This window comes from Dermacentor andersoni, chromosome 8 (assembly GCF_023375885.2).
Source record: "Dermacentor andersoni chromosome 8, qqDerAnde1_hic_scaffold, whole genome shotgun sequence".
In the NCBI taxonomy this organism is placed as follows: domain Eukaryota; kingdom Metazoa; phylum Arthropoda; class Arachnida; order Ixodida; family Ixodidae; genus Dermacentor; species Dermacentor andersoni.
The window spans coordinates 11,096,785-11,115,259 of NC_092821.1; the positions used below are offsets into that span (position 1 = coordinate 11,096,785).

The following is an 18,475-nucleotide window of genomic DNA, read 5'->3' on the forward strand; positions in this document are numbered from 1 at the left end:
AAATAAAGAGGATGCCGCTGCCCGGCGTAGACTGCAGACAGGCACTTACGCGAACCTCCACATATTACATCGCATATGCCCCACAGCCTACAGTGACGACTGCCCGTGGTGCGGGGCCACACCAACCCTATACCACATTACGTGGGAGTGCACGCTGCACAGCATAGAACCCCACCACACAAACAGCACGAGGGGGCAATGGGAGGGACTGCTGTCTAGCATGGCCCTCGGCGAATAGCTCAAGCTGATCCAGAACGCTGAGAAGATTGCAAGAGCCAGCGGAGCCCTGGACTAGGGACCCTGAATACTTGCGATTAATCTGATTATTCTTTTAATAAAATTTTTCTATCTATCGACCTCCACACGACAGGGAAATTCGGTTAGCGACCCCCGACGCACATTTGGTGGAAAGTTGTACGTTACGTTTTGCTTAGGCAATGCGTCTTTTCCGTGCAAGGACTACTTACATTTGTACCATGCCGATTGTGACTTTCTTCAAATCATGAGAAAAATGGGGGAAGTAAGACATTTCTTCAGCAACAGGTTGCTTGCTTCGTCCAAATACTCTCAGATCCTACAGAACGTGTTCACTGGGTCTCGAAATTGAATCAGTGGATGAGGGGTATTGAGCTTTGCTCAAGCACTGGATGTAAAACTTTCTTCAATTTTATGACAACAATCTTTTCGGAGAGCTCAGCGAAAAGATAACGTCACATTCGTCCTCGTTCTTATCTTATAATCGGCCTTAGAATCAACAATAAAATGCTGAAAATTACTCAACCATATTCTTCCATTATGCTTTCGATGCCCTTTTCCCAGTCTCTAGGTTCCTCGGTACTTCCGAGCGATTGGAGGGTTGGCAAGGTTGTTTCTGTCCCTAAACCAGTTAGCACTCATTCTCCCCAATGGCTATCGTCCTATATCACTGACAAGTATACCATGCAAAATATTGGAGCATATCTGATTGATTTCCTTGAGTCTAATTTCTTCTTTTCGACTGAACAGCACGGTTTCAGGAAGGCATTTTCATGTGAAACGCAACTCATTTGTTTTACTAATGAAATATTTACCCATGCTGACATGGGCTTCGATGTAGAGTGCGTGTTTTTCGACTTTGCAAAAGCTTTCGACACTGTTTCACATGATATCCTCATTCTTGAACTTAGCATCCTTAACATTTACCCTAACGTACCAAACTGGATTAAAAGCTTCCTGTATAATCGAACTCAGTACGTTTCGGCGAATAAATGTTCATTCTCACGCACTTACTTAACACCGCGTGCACCACAGAGGTCGGTACTGGGATCTCTGTTTTTCCTGATTTACATAAACAACCTTCCTAAATGCGTTTCCCATTCATGTATCAGGCTTTTCGCAGATGACTGCGTCATTTATCGCAAAATAACTTACCACACTGATTCTTGTAAGCTTCAAGACGATCTTTGAAACATATCCACTGGGACGATAAATGGCTCATGCGACTAAACGTTAATAAATGTGAAACAACGCATGTATCGGGCCACACTAACGCTGCCAACAGCGTGTTTACTTAGTTCACAATACTTCTCTTGAATCCGTCAACTCGTACAAATACCTGGGTGTTCATATTTCACGTAACTTATCATGCCATACGTACTACTAACGCTAACCGGGTTCTTGGATACTTGCGTCGAAATTTCTCTGCTGTGTCTATGCCGATAAAGCTTACCCTCTACAGAACATTAGTGCGACCAAAGCTAGAATATGCATCCACAGTATGGAATCCCTCTCAAATCACACTGATAAACACACTAGGATCCATCCAGAATCGCGCAGCACGTTTCATATTATCTAACTATCTCCATTACACCAGCATTGCTTCCATGAAAAACACACTTTGTTTACCGGACCTTTCATTGCGCCGTGAATGTTTTAAACTGTGTCTTTTCCATCGCTGCCATTTCTGACGTTGACAACTTCAAGACTGCAGTATTTTCTGGCGTTTTGTAACACCTATTTCTTCTAATTATGTACTGTTTCTTTTCACTTAGCACTGCTTTCTGTATGCCTTCGGGTTAGGAAAGTATCCGAAATAAATAAATAAATAAATAAATAAATAAATAAATCCTCCTTGAGACAATCCGCGGACAACAACGTGCCTTCTTGTTTCGCCATCATTCGCGGACATGAAGACTGTGCGACCATCTAAGTAGCTTACAATCCACATGTAGAGAGGGCCGGCAATGCCCAAATTTATGGGGGCATCAATAATGGCTTCGTGCTGTACATTGTCATAGGCACCTTTGATATCCAGGAAAACTGCTCCTACAAGTCGGCGCCTTCCTTTCTCGTGCTTGATCGTGAACACGAGATCAAAGACCCCATATATAACAGACCGCCCACGTCTAAATCCGGTCATCATTTCAGGATAAAGTTCATTTTTCCCATGACCACTTGGCACCACCCCTTCCATCACCTTACGACACACCTAGCTAAATTGACTGGTCAGTAAGATAGCAGTTCTTAAGGCGCTCTTCCTGGTTTTAGGAGGACAACCAAACAAATGGTTTCCACTGCCTCGGAACTGTGCTGACCAACCACGTTGCGTTACAGCATGACAGCAGGACTTTCCGTCCTTCCACGCCAAGGTGGCTCAGAGCAGTATATGAAATACTGTCAGGTCCAGGTGCAGAAGATCGTTTTTCAGCAACAAATGCACGTCCAATTCCGGCCCCGTGAAATGAAGATCAAGACGAGCATCTTTATGAGGTGCTGCGGGTCGAACGAATGTGAGACATGTGGACATATCTGCACCCGTAACTCTCTTACATAAGTCCTCAGCGACGCGCACTTCCGTCACAGGTAAATGAAGTGCTAGAGCACGAGAAGGGTGTTTACGCTGACGGGGGGCACGAAGACTCAGTGCTATCTGCCAGATCCTAGAAAGTGGCTTTCGAGGATCCAGCGGCGAGCAGAATGTCCTCCATCGTTGCTTTCCCATTTTTTGAAGGTTACGCCATTTTTCTTTCGTTGCAGGCAAGGTCTAAGGAAGATTTAGTTCAGCTACACTCCTTTTCTGCTCGACGATGGATCGCGCGGAGCAGCTCATACTCAATATCAATTGTCGTTCTTGATGTAGGTGCACTGATAAACGTTGTTGTCTTCTGTACTGACGGTAGAATACTCCTCTATATCAGATGGTTAGGGGATGCCTCCGCAATACTTTTCTGCACATGTGGAGAATGTGGTCCAATCAGCGCAGCGTACAGGCAGACGCAGTTGATTGCATAAACCACTTTATCTCCACATATGTTGGTATATGAGCGCTTTCATGCGTTTCTACGTTCGAACACCAACAGACGGAGCGTAGGAGGCTCTGAGACACAATAGTGAGGTCTAACCAACTGCTGTAGGAAGTGCCGTGGATGTAGGTGGGATACCCAATTTGATAACAGTCAAGCCTTCAGTGTCTATAAAATCTATAAAATTCCTACCACGGCCTTTGATTGCGGCTCTTCCCCAGTAAGTATGGTGAGCAATGAAAACTCCAGTAACAACAGGCGGGCCTGGGGAGCCTTGTAACACAGTCGATAGGTAGGGGAGGTCAAGACTTTGTCTAGGACGTATGTAGGCGCCGATGATCTAAAACACATGTAGCTTAAATTTTAATCTCGCATACTTACACAAACAAACACTCGTTGCTGTCATATGGAGTGACTGTATGCTTAACAGGCGTCATGTCGTTGGGTATACACATCAACACTTTGCTCTTATGTTCATCTTCACGAGACCATTCCTGGACGTATCCGGAAAGTCGAAATGGCGATGTGAGGTTTGACTCGCATATCACGATGACTGGAAAGTGGTATTTGAAAACCCGTTTACTAAAGTCAGACATGCGGCCACTTAGACCTCAGCATTCCATTGCATTAAAACAGAATTATGCATTTTGTGTTGCAGTGTCCAGTGTTTTATTGTGAGAGCCATGATTGCCATCCTTATTTTAGAGCAGCTAATAGCGGCTCCATAGCATCTAACGCCTTCGCGACATATACTGCAGTTGGCATTGCCAATCCGGAGAGTAATATTCGCACCGTGATTACTAGCTGTTTAAGGATGCCTATCACCATTTTATTTCGAAGCTTTTCATTGCTCTCTTGGCTCTTGGGTACCGCCAAAAAATATCTCTCCCTGATACTTTTGAGGTAGGGAGGGCCCTTCAGCAGCCGAAGAGATTGGATGCACGTTGGAGGCCGGTTCATTTCTTCGCTGGCCTGGAGCTACTGGAGGAGGCGTACGTTGTCTGTGCGGGCCTTGCTCTCTCTTTGGCATGTTTTACAGCCAAGGACGCAAAGGAAGTGCCTCTTTCTACCGGGACTTACTCTAGGAGCGTCGACGCCGTTGCCGGAACCGGCACCTTCTCTTGCGGAAGGAATCGACAGCCTACTTGTGCGTGCAGTTCTCTCTTACCATTTTCTCAGAATTTGTTTCTCCTCTGCCGCTTTCTAGCATTCCTTGAATGTTGCTACATGGTCTCCGGAGCAATTTGCATATCTCATGGTTGCAGCCGCACAATATTATGTCTGTGGATACTACCACGTTGTCGGCACCATGCAGGATTCCTACACAGAGCACTCACGCGGCTCAGCTTGCAACAATTGTGACAGTGTAACGGTCGTGGCACATATGTTTGTACTGAGGGCCTCACATATCCTACTTCGATCGATGTTGGCAAAGAGTCTGACACGAAGAGCAACTTGATGCACCGGGAGCGGCCGAATGGGTGGATGTCGAGGATTTGCACTGTCGATGATAGTGGAGATCACAGGTCTTAATCTTTGATGTCAGTGTTAACGTCTGATACAACACCACTGAAAGTGTCCTACCTGCACGCTACGAATGAGCGAACTCAAATGTTGCCAACCGTTTGAATAGCTTTCAATGCCCCCAATACTACTTGAACTCACATCCACCGTTAGAATGTTCATCTGAGCACTATTGCGGATCTGTTTCACATGTCCTGAAGCTATCCGATTGAAATAATCGTTCAACGATTGTCTCTTCAACGAATTCATATTCGCTCCTGCTGTAGTTGGCCTGTACCCAACGGAAAAGACCCGTTCGCGACATCTGTTTTTATGAGTGGAATCACTTCCTGGGGATACCATGCAAAGCTTGCGTTTCAAGTGGTGCGATTGGACTAGCGTGTAGTCACTGTCCAAGTCCATCTCTGCTGCTGTTGAACTGTGAGATGATTCGGGAAGCCTATAATCTGTGATGTCGCGGTTTCCCGAGGGATGCGCTACTGTCGTAAGATTCGCGCTGTCAAGAGGGCACGGAGGTTCTCCCTCCTCCATCCGGGACGACGACGTTTTCGGTGAAGCTCCTGATATCCAGAAGTCGCACAACATCGAAGAACCACAGAACAAGGACGTTCCTTCCGCACTTCTTCTCACCCTCTTCCACGAAGAGAATAGAAACCTGGCGAGTTGGTATTGGTTTATATCTGTGAAAAGCAGAGTGCTGAAATTCAATGCCAGGGCAGGCATAGATTCAGAACAAGAGCGCAAAACCAATTAAAAATTGTATTTAGAAAGCGTGTTTACATACACATCGACTATGGATGCACCTGCAAGCCAACAAAAACCATGGCATGGCATTATGATTAGATAAGTTCACAAAAATATATATCAGATCAAAAATTCGCAGTTTTGCCCGAAAGTTGAGGCTTCAATTGCGATGGCAAGTTAGCAGACAGTCAAACGAAATAAAGGAAGTAGATTTATCGACCATATAAACTTGTAAGCAACACACGCTTGCTAATTAAATTAACAAGCATGGCGTCAGCGCGCACAGGCAAACATGCGCACATCACAGTCGATGATAGCGGACACTCGCTATGAAAACGCCGGCGTGAGGAAGCGGTGCAGCAGCAGCGAGGGAAGTGTTTTTCGCGCTGCCTGTTGCTTAAACGCAAACTGACAGGCGGGAACACAGCCATGCAAAGCCACCGGCCGTCGTCCTCCTCCCTAAACTCTTCCCCCAAGGAGATCGCTTTCAAGATAAAGCCCGCGCGACTGCGCGCGTCCGCGCACTGCTGCCGAAGTACGAGACCCCACCCCTCTACCTGCCCCCTCCCCCCCGCTTGTCCACGCGCGATGGAAGACGGTGCGCTTGCTCCCCGCTTTCGTCCCTGGAGAGCGCGACATTGAGCCGCGGTTGTCGGTGTCAGCCTCGCACGCTCTCACTCGCACGTACAGCATACGAAGCACGGTGACGGAGTTATCAACCTTGGACATAGAGAACATCCCGGTGACAGCGACGGCAAGACTGCGCCTTTGATGTCCGAATGCTTACTATCCCCATAAAATGAGAGGTGCTATCAAAAAATTATTGCTGTGTGGCACAACGCTATGATCGCTTTGCGTAATCTAAGGAATTTCTTTTTCCAAGAAAGCTATTGAAGGCTGACCAAAAATTGTGTGAGTCAGCCTGCAGTTATATGTCTTTTCTTATATATTTATAAAGCGCTATAGCACATTACCGTTACTGGCTGTGACATGGCTTTGTTGTGTTGTGGCACTCGCTTCAGGGAAACAAGGCACGTGTCGCAGTGCGCTATTGCTAGAAATCTATGTTATAATCACTGTTTCTTGTGGACTTTGCAGCCTCATGGCTCTGATGCCAAGGACATTAAATTCAAACTTCCCAGAGGTCTTACCAAAAAGATGACACTTTTAATGCTCTTTGGCCGCGAACCGCAGGCCAATAGACCGTAAGTAATACTGGCACATTATTTTTACACTAAAGATAGGTTTAACTATAATATGTCTAGCAGACGTCTCATTTAAGAAAAACCACCTATACGTCATGCCAGAAAATTGTGGGAGGGCAATTCCACTAAAGCTTTTCAACTTTATTTTCTTGGAAAAGTGTTCACAGAAAGAAAAATATTATGAGTGCTTGTGTGCACATAGTCACTGAAGCGCGCACGAAACAAACGTGGTTCTCTAAACAGAAAAATTGTCATTCGTGCGACCGTAACCCGTCCTCCGCCAAAGCTAATAAAAACTTATTGTTTGTGTTTTCTTCGTAGCTTTGTGTTACAGTTGGGTGGACAATTTCTCCCTTTAATGCGCTCTCCTGTACCTTGTGGACTTCTGCAGAGCTAATTTCCAACGGTTGCTCCTCGTTGAATCTTCTAGAAACCCAAAAACGCAACGTAATATGTAAAATGAAATACGTGCGAATAAAAATAAATATTGGGGTCATAACAAGTTGAGTAACCTGCCGCGCATGACAACAACACAAAGTCAGACAGTACAATACATACAGTTCTGACTTGCAGGTGAACCTTTGTTGAAGATATGCCTATCATACACAAATGACATGACATTCGTATTGAAAATCATAACGCTGCATAAAAACACGTGTTCTGCAGAAGGACAGAGCACAGGACCGAGCCAGACACAATGTCCTGCGCTGTCCTACATGAAATGCTTTCTATGTCTTGTGTAAGCTTGTCTTGATGCTTTTGCAACCACATAAAACTATGGGCGCACCAGCAGCAACGAAGTTGAGATTAGTTGATTTGGCAGTTCTGCCGATAGTGTACTAAGGGTCCCTTATTCTAACGTTCAAACACGTGGCCGCCGCATTTTGAGAGGGAGGGGAAGAACACTATGACGCTCGTCTACCCTGGGTTGGGCGAATGTCAAAGGAACCCAGTTAGTGACGACTGATCACAAGCCCCGCACTTGTGAAATCGTCCCGGCATGTTAAATCCCATATTTCAGATTTGGTGCGAAGCATACCTTGGCCTATTCTTGGCAATTTGCGGTAGGTAGGTTGGCTCCCGTCTTGTCTCGCTTTAATGAAAAGAAAATAGTGATTGACCCACAGTGCAATTTAACCTCTCCCGTGCAGCACAGCAGCGCGGTCCTCTAACCACTAGGCACTATCGCATGCATGTTTCCTCGTTTTAAATGAAACCAGCTTTCTGACACAGTCGGTGCGTGCAACACATGCCTTATTATCGTAATTTTTTTTTCGTAAAAGCTCGCGTTTACAGGCGCTCTCGGAGTTCAATTTCTCCGGGACTAGCCTACTTTCGCTAGGAATTTCCTAAATTAGTTGACGCTGGGTAGAAACAACGCGACAATATGCCAACTTAGTGATCACTCAAGGTAATCGTGTTTGAACATTTCTTCATTGGAGCGCAAATGTCTTCTTCATTTTCACACTCACCATTTGAATAGCCATAGATAAGGTACGATTGTATGACACCCAGTTTTTTGTGACGTCACAATCTGTGTTGCTCTTGTTCACGATCATCGACTATTAATGTCGAACCCAACGATCAGCATGACGTAAGCTAGCGTCAAACGGCTGGCGTAGATATCATAGCTTAGATGGCCATACGACCCTGGTCGTCGTGCTGATATCGCCACACCCACGTATGCTCGCGACCTGCACCCGATCCATCAAGTTGCACGAAAACACTAGTAAACTTGACAGCGGTTTACGGAGCCCTAAGAAATGCTGGACAGCCAGGTACTTGCAAAACGCTTCGTATAACATCATTTCTTTCCATTATCCTTCTGTATATAATTAACATGCAATTATCCCTATTTTTGTCTTGAATAAACTGATTCTGATTCCGATTCCCCCAGTTCCTGGGATCTGCACAATCTAGTTTGACGGCTGCGAGTAAACATTGTTTCATCTTTGACAAACTAGCAATCACGGAAAATTACAATGAATAGTTGCCTAATTAAATTATTAGTTGCAGATGCCATACACTCCCACAGTAATGTTGTTACAAAGAATTATTCCTGGTACAGCAGCCCTAAGTATTAATAGGTAAACTTTGACAGTCTGAAAAGGATCAGGAACCTAGCTGATGTGAAGAAACTTGTTTATATTGCCGCCAGCATTGCGAGAAGAAAAAGACGACCGGCATATCCCAACAGCGTAGCCGCCACACCGCGAGCGGCAAGCAAAGCACCGCAAGGCAATGCTCGGCCGGTGCTGACAGGCCGGCGGCTCGTGCGCGAGAATCGGACGATTGGCACGCGACAGGAGGCGACAAAGAGGAGAACGACGTTCGAAGAAGTGTAGCTCGAGGAACTTTTTGTTGTTGCTGTTGAGTATTCAGTCGGGTTTTGTTGACGGGCACAGGTTCGCCCGGAATAAATTAGTTTTCCTAGAAACGGCTGTTGTAACTGTTGGTTACATATCTGGTGGAGGTGCGGGGTATGATTCCAAGCCCCACACACGCCAGGGAAGGTAGCCCGGATCCCCGAAGTTTGGAGCCAACGGACTTAACGCCTGTCCACCAACGCACGAGCCGCCGCATACGAGGTGAGGCCCCCGAGTTTGGTCCTCTCGCCGATTCACCAAGGGCAGCGGCAGCAGTCAGCCTAGGTACCAGTGCGATGGCTACCCAAGTAATCCCTCCTCACGTCGTCGGTGACTCACCTCAGACGCCAGAACCCTTTCACACAGACACATTCGAGGATGCGGAGGACTGGCTCGAAAACTTCGAGCGTGTCGCCAGGTGTAACGGTTGGGACGAGACAAAGAAACTCCGGTATGTGTACTTCGCGCTGGAGGAATCTGCACGCACCTGGTTTCGAAACCACGAAGCGTCGTTATCATCGTGGAAGGACTTCCGGCTAGAGCTGTTAGCTACGTACCCACCCACGGACCGCAGAGAGAGGGCAGAAGCCGCTCTTCAGGCGAGGAATCAGCGGAACAACGAAAGTTTGACCATGTACAATGAAGACATGACCCACCTCTTCCGCCGAGCCGACCCAAACATGGCTGAGGACAAGAAATTGCGGCACCTAATGTGCGGTGTGAAACAGGAACTCTTTGCCGGCCTGGTTCGTAATCCGCCCCGCACTGTAGCCGAATTTCGATCAGAGGCGACGACGATGGAGAAGACGTTGCAGCAGCGTGCGAGGCAGTACAACAGAGATATATGCGTCGCATCATTTCACGTTGGGTCAGGAGCCCTCCCCAACAACATGGACATCCTACGCGAAATGGTGAGGTCCTTCGTCAGGGAAGAGCTGCAGAAACTGCAGCTGGTCCAAAGCCCTCCTACAGTGTCCTCACTTGCTGATGTCATACGCGAAGAAGTCCGGCAACTAATTTGTGAGCCAGAGCCTCAGGTACGGCCCCACGCACAGCCAGAGCGTCAGCCGCGGATATTGTACGCCCAAGCTTTACGTCAGGACCTAGGACGCGCCGACTTTGGACGAACGGCCACAATACCCCAGGTGCTTCCTCGCAATGTGCAGCCCATGCCAGAAGGAAGCCCACGTAACAGCGATGTATGGCGCGCTGCAGACCGGCGTCCCCTCTGCTACCACTGTGGAGAGGCTGGTCACCTATACCGGGAATGCCAGTATCGCCGAGTAGGACTGCGTGGCTTCTCTGTGAATGCGCCTTGCCCTCGAAACGGTGAGCACCCTTATGAGATTGAGGCACTTTTATCTACGCGCCAATCTGTTCGGAACCCCCAGCAACACGAACCTCGATCAGCAGCGCCTATGCGTTATAGGTCGCCCAGTCCGCGTCCCGCTTCCATTTCATCGAGGCGTCGCTCCCAAAGTCCGCGACGGGAAAACTAGAGCCAGCGACCTGTGGAGGCAAGGCCGCTGACGCCCGGAACACCGAAGGCTCTCCATCGCCAATCCGACAAGACGACGGCAGTGACGGACAAGTGCAGCGATGACGCCGTTACTTCCGAGTTGCGCGTCATCATCGACGACTTCGAAGTGACTGCGTTGATAGACACTGGTGCAGAATATTCCGTTATTAGCACTGTACTCGCCAGAAAATTGAAAAAGGTATTGTCCCATGGGACCGGATCTCCAATACGTACAGCGGAGGGACACTTAGTCGACCCCGTAGGAATGTGCACAGCAAGAATCGGAATTAGAGGCTTTACATACGTCAGCAGCTTTATTGTTCTCCCTGAGTGTTCCCGTGATCTGATACTGGGCATGGACGTTTTGCGAACGAATGGCGCAATTATCGACTTGCAAGAATCACGCGTGTTGTTTTCCACTGAAAATGCTGTTACCATTTCTGATACAGAACAGCCACATATTTCTTCTCTCCGTATTGTGGATGAAGACGTGACGGTGCCGGCACGGTGCAGTATGACTGTCGTTGTAAGGAGCGACGTATTTCGTGACTATGAGGGACTTGCAGACGGAAATATCGGGCTGCAACTGGAAAAGCAAATATGCGTGGCAAGAGGCCTTGTTCACCTGCGTAACGGATATGCGGACGTCCTTTTGACTAACTTTGGCAATGAGGCACAACAAGTGGCGAAGGGAACAGCCATAGCGTCTCCTCATGGCTATGCACAATTTGCTGATGTGTCAACCCTCGATGCAGCATCACCAGCTTCTGCCACCTCAGGCAGTGTCGTTACCTCTATCGACATTGACCGAGAGCTGTCATCACTACAAAGAGATGAGATTGTGAACTTGGTCACAGAGTTTGCAGAATGCTTTTCGACTTCATCGAAAGTCCGTCGTACTCCTGTCGCAAAACACCGCATTGTGGTCGAAGAACCTGCAAGACCAGTTCGCCAACACCCGTACCGAGTAGCTCCAAAGGAAAGAGTAGCGATAAGAAGTCAAGTACAGGAAACGCTCAAGGACAATGTAATACAGCCATCCAATAGTCCGTGGGCATCTCCAGTCATCATCATCATCAGCCTAGTTACGCCCACTGCAGGGCAAAGGCCTCTCCCATACTTCTCCAACTACCCCGGTCATGTACTAATTGTGGCCATGTTGTCCCTGCAAACGTCTTAATGTCATCCGCCCACCTAACTTTCTGCCGCCCCCTTCTACGCTTCCCTTCCCTTGGAATCGAGTCCGTAACTCTTAGTGACCATCGGTTATCTTCCCTCCTCATTACATGTCCGGCCCATGCCCATTTCTTTTTCTTGATTTCAACTAAGATGTCGTTTACCCGCGTTTGTTGCCTCACCCAATCTGCTCTTTTCTTATCCCTTAACGTTACACCCATCATTCTTCTTTCCATAGCTCGTTGCCTCGTCCTCAATTTCAGCAGAACCCTTTTCGTAAGCCTCCAGGTTTCTGCCCCATATGTGAGTACTGGTAACACACAGCTGTTGTACACTTTCCTTTTGAGGGATAGTGGCAACCTGCTGTTCATGATTTGAGAATGCCTGCCAAACGCACCCCAACCCATTCTTATTCTTCTGGTTATTTCAGTCTCATGATCCGGATCCGTGGTCACTACCTGCCCTAAGTAGATGTATTCCCTTACCACTTCCAGTGCTTCGCTACCTATCGTAAACTGCTGTTCACTTCCGAGACTGTTAAACAATACTTTAGTTTTCTGCAGATTAATTTTCAGACCCACCCTTCTGCTTTGCCTCTCCAGGTCAGTGAGCATGCATTGCAATTGGTCTCCTGAGTTACTAAGCAAGGAAATATCATCAGCGAATCGCAAGTTGCTAAGGTATTCTCCATCAACTTTTATCCCCAATTCTTCCCACTCCAGGCCTCTGAATACCTCCTGTAAACATGCTGTGAATAGCATTGGAGATATCGTATCTCCCAGTCTGACGCCTTTCTTTATAGGGATTTTGTTGCTTTCTTTGTGGAGGACTACGGTGGCTGTAGAGCCGCTATAGATATCTTCCAGTATTTTTACATATGGCTCATCTACACCCTGATTCCGTAATGCCTCCATGACTGCTGAGGTTTCGACTGAATCAAACGCTTTCTCGTAATCAATGAAAGCTATATATAAGGGTTGGTTATATTCTGCACATTTCTCTATCACTTGATTGATAGTGTGAATATGGTCTATTGTTGAGTAGCCTTTACGGAATCCTGCCTGGTCCTTTGGTTGACAGAAGTCTAAGGTGTTCCTGATTCTATTTGCGATTAGCTTAGTAAATACTTTGTAGGCAACGGACAGTAAGCTGATCGGTCTATAATTTTTCAAGTCTTTGGCGTCCCCTTTCTTATGGATTAGGATTATGTTAGCGTTCTTCCAAGATTCCGGTACGCTCGAGGTTATGAGGCATTGCGTATACAGGGTGGCCAGTTTCTCTAGAACAGTCTGACCACCATCCTTCAACAAATCTGCTGTTACCTGATCCTCCCCAGCTGCCTTCCCCCTTTGCATAGCTCCTAAGGCTTTCTTAATTTCTTCTGGCGTTTCCTGTGGGATTTCGAATTCCTCTAGGCTATTCTCTTTTCCACTATCGTCGTGGGTGCCACTGGTACTGTATAAATCTCTATAGAACTCCTCAGCCACTTGAACTATCTCATCCATATTAGTAACGATATTGCCGGCTTTGTCTCTTAACGCACACATCTGATTCTTGCCTATTCCTAGTTTCTTCTTCACTGTTTTTAGGCTTCCTCCGTTCCTGAGAGCCTGTTCAATTCTATCCATATTATAGTTCCTGATGTCCGCTGTCTTACGCTTGTTGATTAACTTAGAAAGTTCTGCCAGTTCTATTCTAGCTGTAGGATTAGAGGCTTTCATACAATGCCGTTTCTTGATCAGATCTTTCGTCTCCTGCGATAGCTTACTGGTTTCCTGTCTAACGGCGTTACCACCGACTTCTATTGCGCACTCCTTAATGATGCCCATGAGATTGTCGTTCATTGCTTCAACACTAAGGTCCTCTTCCTGAGTTAAAGCCGAATACCTGTTCTGTAGTTTGATCCGGAATTCCTCTAGTTTCCCTCTTACCGCTAACTCATTGATTGGCTTCTTGTGTACCAGTTTCTTTCGTTCCCTCCTCAAGTATAGGCTAATTCGAGTTCTTACCATCCTGTGGTCACTGCAGCGTACCTTGCCGAGCACGTCTACATCTTGAATGATGCCAGGGTTCGCGCAGAGTATGAAGTCGATTTCATTTCTAGTCTCACCATTCGGGCTCCTCCACGTCCACTTTCGACTAACCCGCTTGCGGAAAAAGGTATTCATTATCCACATATTATTCTGTTCTGCAAACTCTACTAATAATTCTCCTCTGCTATTCCTAGAGCCTATGCCATATTCCCCCACTGACTTGTCTCCAGCCTGCTTCTTGCCTACCCTGGCATTGAAGTCGCCCATCAGTATAGTGTATTTTGTTTTGACTTTACCCATCGCCGATTCTACGTCTTCATAAAAGCTTTCGACTTCCTGGTCATCATGACTAGATGTAGGAGCGTAGACCTGTACAACCTTCATATTGTACCTCTTATTAAGTTTCACAACAAGACATGCCACCCTCCCGTTAATGCTATAGAATTCCTGTATGTTACCAGCTATTTCCTTATTAATCAGGAATCCGACTCCTAGTTCTCTCCGCTAAGCCCCGGTAACACAGTACATGCCCGCTTTTTAGCACTGTATATACTTCTTTTGTCCTCCTAACCTCACTGAGCCCTATTATATCCCATTTACTACCCTCTAATTCCTCCAATAACACTGCTATACTCGCCTCACTAGATAGCGTTCTAACGTTAAACGTTGCCAGGTTCAGATTCCAATGGCGGCCTGTCCGGAGCCAGGCATTCTTAGCACCCTCTGCAGCGTCACAGATCTGACCGCCGCCGTGGTCAGTTGCTTCGCGGCTGCTGGGGACTGAGGGCCGGGGTTCGATTGTTGTATTCATATAGGAGGTTGTGGCCAAGTACTGCACCAGGATGGCCAATCCTGCTCTGGTGAGAGAGTGCGTTACCGGTTCTGGTCACCGGGATCAGGCCGCACTCCAGGCCTGTTTGTGCAATTTTCTAAACACACGGTTTTTTTTTTGTATTTTCCGGTGGAGAATTGCGCGGCACCGGGATTTGGATCACGGTCCTCTTGCACTGGAGACGGATACTCTACCGTCCCCGTAGGAGTTAAATTAAAAATTAATTTATGGGGTTTTACGTGACAAAACCACTTTCTGATTATGCACGCCGTAGTGGAGGACTCCGAAAATTTCGACCACCTGGGGTTCTTTAACGTGCACCTAATTCTAAGTACACGGGTGTTTTCGCATTTCGCCCCCATCGAAATGCGGCCGCCGTGGTCGGGGTCCGATCCCGCGACCTCGTGCTCAGCAGTTTAACACCATAACCACTGAGCAACCACGGTGGGCCCCGCAGGAGTTGTACGCCTCATTTAACCTACAGTGGTGCCCTATTTGATCAGTCAAGGTGGACCAATCTGAGCTCGGTTATACCGCATGGATGGCACTCGGCTAGAGAACCTGGTATTTATGACCTGCACATGTGAGGCCATACATATTTGAAGATATATATATTTCTCTTTTTTTTTTTAGGAGGGTTCCCGTACAGTGATAAAATAAAGGAAAAGACATTAAAAGAAAGAAAAGAAAAGAAAAAGGGGCGAAAAAAAAAAGGAACATAACAGGTGATTTGAACTCGTGACCCTTCGATGTTGCCCGGAAAGATAGCTGAGTCGGTTGGTTCGTCAGGCCCCAGGCTACTTTCAAGCGCCAGAGCTTGAAAGTAGCTTTCTAGGAAAAATGGTCGCTCGAGGAGAAGAGCGAACTCGAGCGGCTTTAAAGGCTAGGAAAACTGCCTTAAAATATTTAGACTTGAGGGAAAGCTTCGTTAACAAACTATAACACGGCAATCAGCACTCGAATACGACGAGAGAAATTACTGAGACGTGGAAAATTCCCTTGAAAAAAAAATCTGGTTTGCGAGACAAATGCTTGTATGTATTGAACCTCTTAAAAGATGAGGGGGGAAATATGCGCTCACCGAGAGGGCATCGTCAGCACGAGACCACCACAAGGCACCTTACAGAGATGTGGAGAGCTTCGCGGCCGGAACGAAGCCTCCCCTCTCCGCGGCCAAGAGGGGAAAACGCGCTTTCCGATCGCTCAAGGTTGCGCGGACAAAGCATAACTCTAGCGTCTAGGAAAAGCTTAACCAGGTGCGATGGCGGCACGCATAGCGTGGGAAGCTAGCCGCCAGAATAACTATACCAAGGACTGCTGCAGACGAGGGCGAAATACCTTCGTGTAATTATAATAACCCTAATAGGACCACTTTCGAAAGAAAAAAAAAAGGAAACGGCCCAGAGGGCTATACTACGAGAGCTATGACTGATAGTTTTCTAAATATACATATATATATATATATATATATATATATATATATATATATTCATCTCATCTATGGGATCGCATGCACGCGCTGTTGCTTTCTCTCTGCGTGTAGTAGTTAAGAGAGCCAGTTTAAGGGCGGAGAAGAAGAAAGGAAAGAAAAGCAAAAACTTGCAGCGCCGTGGTTTTAAAGCGCAACCGTGGTAGAGAAACGGAAGGCGATATAAGCGTGCGTGGCCATGATACGCACAGACAAACTGCCTTAAAATATTTAGACTTGAGGGAAAGCATCGTTAACAAACTATAACACGGCAATCAGCACTCGAATACGACGAGAGAAATTACTGAGACGTGGAAAATTCCCTTGAAAAAAAATCTGGTTTGCGAGACAAATGCTTGTATGTATTGAACCTCTTAAAATATGAGGGGGGAAATATGCGCTCACCGAGAGGGCATCGTCAGCACGAGACCACCACAAGGCACCTTACAGAGATGTGGAGAGCTTCGCGGCCGGAACGAAGCCTCCCCTCTCCGCCGGCCAAGAGGGGAAAACGCGCTTTCCGATCGCTCAAGGTTGCGCGGACAAAGCATAACTCTAGCGTCTAGGAAAAGCTTAACCAGGTGCGATGGCGGCACGCATAGCGTGGGAAGCTAGCCGCCAGAATAACTATACCAAGGACTGCTGCTGAGGAGGGCGAAATACCTTCGTGTAATTATAATAACCCTAATAGGACTACTTTCGAAAGAAAAAAAAAAGGAAACGGTACTTCATCTCCAGTAGTCCTAGTCAAAAAGGAGAACACCCTACGATTTTGTGTTGACTACAGGAAACTCAACCTCGTCACGAAGCGGGATGTTTATCCACTCCCCCGCATCGACGACACCTTTGAAAAACTACGCAATGCTTACTTCTCTTCTCTGGATTTCAAGAGCGGATACTGGCAGATAGAAGTGGACGAGCGAGATCGCGAAAAAACGGCATTTGTGACACCGCATGGTTTATACGAGTTTAAGGTGCTTCCATTTGGTCTGTGTTCTGCACCAGCCACATTCCAGTGGATGATGGACACGGTTCTCTCCTGACTGAAATGGCAGTCGTGCCTCGTCTACCTTGATGATGTGGTGGTCTTCTCCACTACATTCGAGCAGCACGCACAACGACTGAGAGCAGTTCTGGATGCTATTCCCACGGCGGGATTGACCATAAAACCCTAAAAATGCCACTTCGGCTTTCGTCAGCTCCGCTTTCTCGGACACATTGTCAGTGCTGAAGGCGTCCTCCCTGATCCTGAGAAGATTACTGCAGTAGAAATGTTTCCGGAGCCAAGAGACAAAAAAGCTATTAGACGTTTCCTGGGACTGTGTGCCTACTACAGGCGCTTCGTAGAAATTTTTTCTAAAATTGCCGAATCACTCTCGCGACTGACAAAAGAAGATGTCCCTTTTGTGTGGGAGAAAGAACAAGAAGACGCCTTCTCTGAACTACGACGGCGTTCGCAGAGTCCTCCTATACGTGCCCATTTTGATGAAAATGCCGAAATGGACATCCACACCGACGCCAGTAACGTTGGTCTCGGTGCCATACTTATTCAGTACGCAAGCCGTACCTTATCGAAAGCCGAGACAAATTACTCAGCTACAGAAAAGGAATGCCTGGCGGTTATATGGCCATCAGTAAGTTCCGGCCATGCTTATATGGCAGACCGTTTCGAGCCATCAGCGACCATCACTCATTGTGCTGGCTGGCGAACCTCAAGGACCCTTCTGGAAGACTCACTAGATAGAGCTTGCGTCTACAGGAGTATGACATCACGGTCATTTACAAGTCCGGTCTCAAGCACAATGATGCTGATTGCTTATCACTCGCACCAATCGGGGCTACGTCACCTGAATACGAGCAAGATTTCCCATTTCTTGGGGCTGTGAATACGACGGAAATGGCTCATCATCAGCGTACTGATCCGGAATTACTCCTGCTCATCGAGTACCTGGAGGGTCGACAAGGATAAGTGCCTCGAGTTTTCGTTCGCGGATTGTGTTCGTATGTCCTCCGGAACAACGTCCTCTACAAACTAAACTTGGAGCACAGTGGTGAGACGTTTCTACTTCTCGTACCATCATCGCTGCGAGCTGAGATCTTAGAAGCTTGCCATGATGACCCTGCAGCTGGCCACTTAGGCAAGCGGACCTCGCATATCCTCGCTTGCCTTAAACAAGGCAAGCGGACCTCGTATATCCTGGTCCCTATCGGAGCTGGGCGGTCTCATCCGTCCGCACGACACCACGTAAAAAGTTTTGCCACCTTCTGTGCGATTTGCGCAGTTTGGTGCACTGCAACCTGTTCTACGGGAATACAACTGTCAAAAT

At 47.2% G+C, this 18,475-nt stretch overlaps 1 protein-coding gene across 1 annotated transcript in view; it reads left to right on the forward strand.

Moving 5' to 3' along the window:
* LOC129383671 (uncharacterized) overlaps window positions 1–18,475 on the forward strand; it is a 177,280-nt gene that overhangs the window by 65,545 nt on the left and 93,260 nt on the right. The window contains exon 3 of the mRNA XM_055068340.1: window positions 6,648–6,754. Coding sequence (XP_054924315.1) covers window positions 6,648–6,754 — 107 coding nt within the window. The remainder of the gene's footprint in view (window positions 1–6,647; window positions 6,755–18,475) is intronic.